Genomic DNA, 2814 nt, shown 5'->3' with positions numbered 1-2814 from the left:
TAATATTAGTGTGTGTTTCTCTCTGTCTCCAGGTACTGTAATCAGGTGTTGAATAAAGGAGATAGATGAATGTGTTTATAATATTAGTGTGTGTTTCTCTCTGTCTCCAGGTACTGTAATCAGGTGTTGAATAAGGAGATAGATGAGAGTGTGACGATGCTGCTGCAGGAACTAGTCCGGTTCCAGGAGAGGGTTTTCAGAAGGACCCCAGCAAAGCAAGACCAAACGCAGACTGGTCATGGGCCTTAGAGAGGTCACCAAACACATGAAGCTCCACAAGATCAAGTGTGTCCTCATCTCACCCAACTGTGAGAAGATCCAGGCCAAAGGTCAGGGGTCATTCTTGTCATTAATCCTGGGTTATGTTTTTTGAAAAGGAGTGAACCCCAGAGTGTACTACTCAACCAGGTCCAATAATAACACGGGGTTTTGTTTTTGCGGTTGCTAAGCATTTAGCTAGTGTGCCTAACTGAACATCACCCTGATCTTGGGGTGTGGGGTTCCAAATGCATGCTAAGTTTATGAATATTTCAAATATTCATCCCCAATCGCCATTTAAGTGTCCACCAGAGGGCGGCAGCATATTAATATGCTCAGCAAAGGCTGCATCAAATCTTATACATAACTAGTGATTGTGTGTTGTCTATTGCAGGGGGTCTAGATGAGGCCTTGTACAACGTCATAGCCATGGCCAGAGAACAGGAGATCCCGTTTGTGTTTGCTCTGGGTAGGAAGGCTCTCGGACGCTGTGTCAACAAACTGGTGCCGGTCAGTGTGGTGGGCGTCTTCAACTTCTCTGGAGCAGAGGTAAGACATTAAACACAACCTGTCTGCGTGTTTATAACACCTGTTAATACTGTAAGTTGGTGGGGTTTTTACAGGAAAAAAGCAAATGGAAGTGTGTAAAGTCTGTCTTTCTCTTTCTCCTCTCCCGTCCTCCACCCTCCCTCTCCACCCTCCTCTAGGGTCTGTTTAACCGGTTAGTGTCCTGACGGAGGATGCTCGTAAGTCCTACAAGGACATGGTGTCAGCGCTGGAGCAGGAGCAGGCTGAGGAGGCGCTGAAGAACGTCAAGAAGGTCACCCACCACATGGGCCACTCCAGGACACCCTCCCGCTGCCTCCGCCATCTCCTTCTGCTCCGTCATCTCTGAACCCATCTCTGAGGTCAACGAGAAGGAGTGGTAAGAGATGACCCTGATCCCGACCTTTAACCCTGACTCGATGACCCATCTCTGAGATCATAGAGGTCTCTCTTTACATGTGAATATAATCTGAAATGTCTCTCCTCAGAGACCAACTGGAGGAGTATGGTGGAGTCGTCAGATGGGCTGGAGCCTGTGGAGGCTAAACCCAGCCATCCTGCTGCTTCCTCTGGGTGCAGAGAGACAAACCAGCCCCCCTCCACCACCACCAACCGCAGCCCTTACTCCACATCCTCCAGCTCAGAGCAGCCGTCCCTGCTCCAGGCCCAGGCCCGGGGGAGAGAGAGGAGGGCCGGGCAGACGACCGCTTGGAGCTGGCCTCCCAGCAGAGCACGGAGACAGGCAGTTTGGATGGGGCTGCAGGGACCTCCTCAACTCTTCCATCACCTCCACCACCTCCACCCTGGTCCCCGGTATGCTGGAGGAGGCAGAGGAAGAGGAGGAGGAGGAGGAAGAGTACACACCAGAGCCCATCTCTGTGGAGGTGCCTGCGGTCATCAGCCGTATTGAGTGCTGGGTGTCTAAGACACTGGAGAACCTTCAGCTGGGAGAGCCAGGACAGCACAGAGGAGGAGGAGGAGGAAAGGGAGGAGGAGGGAGTGCAGAGGGAAGAGGAGTTGGATTCTGCTGATGTCACAGAGACTGGGCTGGAGAGGACGGAGAAGATGGAGGCCAATAATATTACTGGCTGATTAGACCTCATTCATCCCTCTTTCCCTCTCTCTCTCTCTCTTTCTCTTTTTTTGTTTCTCGCTAAGTTCGCTCTGTGTACACTCCATCACTTGTCTTCCTCGCTCCCCCCCTCTCACCTGTTCCCCTAACCTGCATTCTTTCTCCTCTATCGCACACTCTCAACCCCCCCCTCCCCTCTCTCTTTCTCACAGTTGAACCAGCAACTCTCCTCTCTGTCTGTAACTTTGGACTTCAGACATTATCTCAGGAATCAGACCACACACACACACACACACACACAAACACACACGCACACACGCACACGCACACACGCACAGACCAACCTTCAAACTACAGACAGCCGTATCTCTCCTGGTCTCTCTGATGGATAGACTCCTCTGTTACTCTCATCCTCCTCTCACTGATGTGGACCTGAAACAACTGRCTCACCTAAACTGGTCTGGTCGGTCTGGCATCGACTGGTCTGGTCTGACATCGAATGGGCTTGACTGGTCTGGTCGGGCTAAGGGAAGCCCTGGTTCCCTTCCCACCACTCCAGGTTTCCCCGGGATAGGAAGAGGCTGTGAGGAGAGGCTTCCCCTCTGTCTGTCTGTATGACGRAGAGCCATGGAGATGATAGAACTGTCAATGAGACTGCTGACTATAAAGACTAACTAGAAGAGAACTCTCCCTCCTTTCAGAGCGCCACCCTCCCTCTGTCATCCCTGGGTTATTCATAGTGAAGGTCCGGTGGTTCAGTCCAAGCAGAAGGTTGCTGAGCCCCTGCAGGGCTGAGGGTTTACAGCTGGACGTGTGTGTGTGTCTCCGTCCCATCATCAAAAGACTTATGTTACATCGTTCCCATGTTTATTACCTTCATCTGCCTCCTCATATGTTCCCCCACTGGGTCGCTACAGCTTTATCTCAATACATTACAA

General features: G+C 51.4%; 1 protein-coding gene across 1 annotated transcript; it reads left to right on the top strand.

Annotated features, from left to right (window-relative positions):
* Positions 1-87: 87 nt before the first annotated feature.
* LOC112080116 (selenocysteine insertion sequence-binding protein 2-like) lies at positions 88-2188 on the top strand (the record flags this gene model as incomplete). Its single annotated transcript, XM_070442489.1, is given in 10 exon segments — positions 88-215; positions 217-329; positions 653-807; positions 966-984; positions 987-1114; positions 1116-1184; positions 1292-1433; positions 1436-1558; positions 1561-1756; positions 1758-2188. Coding segments are annotated over 10 exon segments (1212 nt in total), but the record flags the coding sequence as incomplete, so codon positions are not given.
* Between the last annotated feature and the right edge of the window lie 626 nt (positions 2189-2814).

The sequence above is a fragment of the Salvelinus sp. IW2-2015 genome, unplaced genomic scaffold (assembly GCF_002910315.2).
Source record: "Salvelinus sp. IW2-2015 unplaced genomic scaffold, ASM291031v2 Un_scaffold11869, whole genome shotgun sequence".
NCBI classification, from domain to species: domain Eukaryota; kingdom Metazoa; phylum Chordata; class Actinopteri; order Salmoniformes; family Salmonidae; genus Salvelinus; species Salvelinus sp. IW2-2015.
This window is presented reverse-complemented; position numbering and strand designations above follow the sequence as displayed.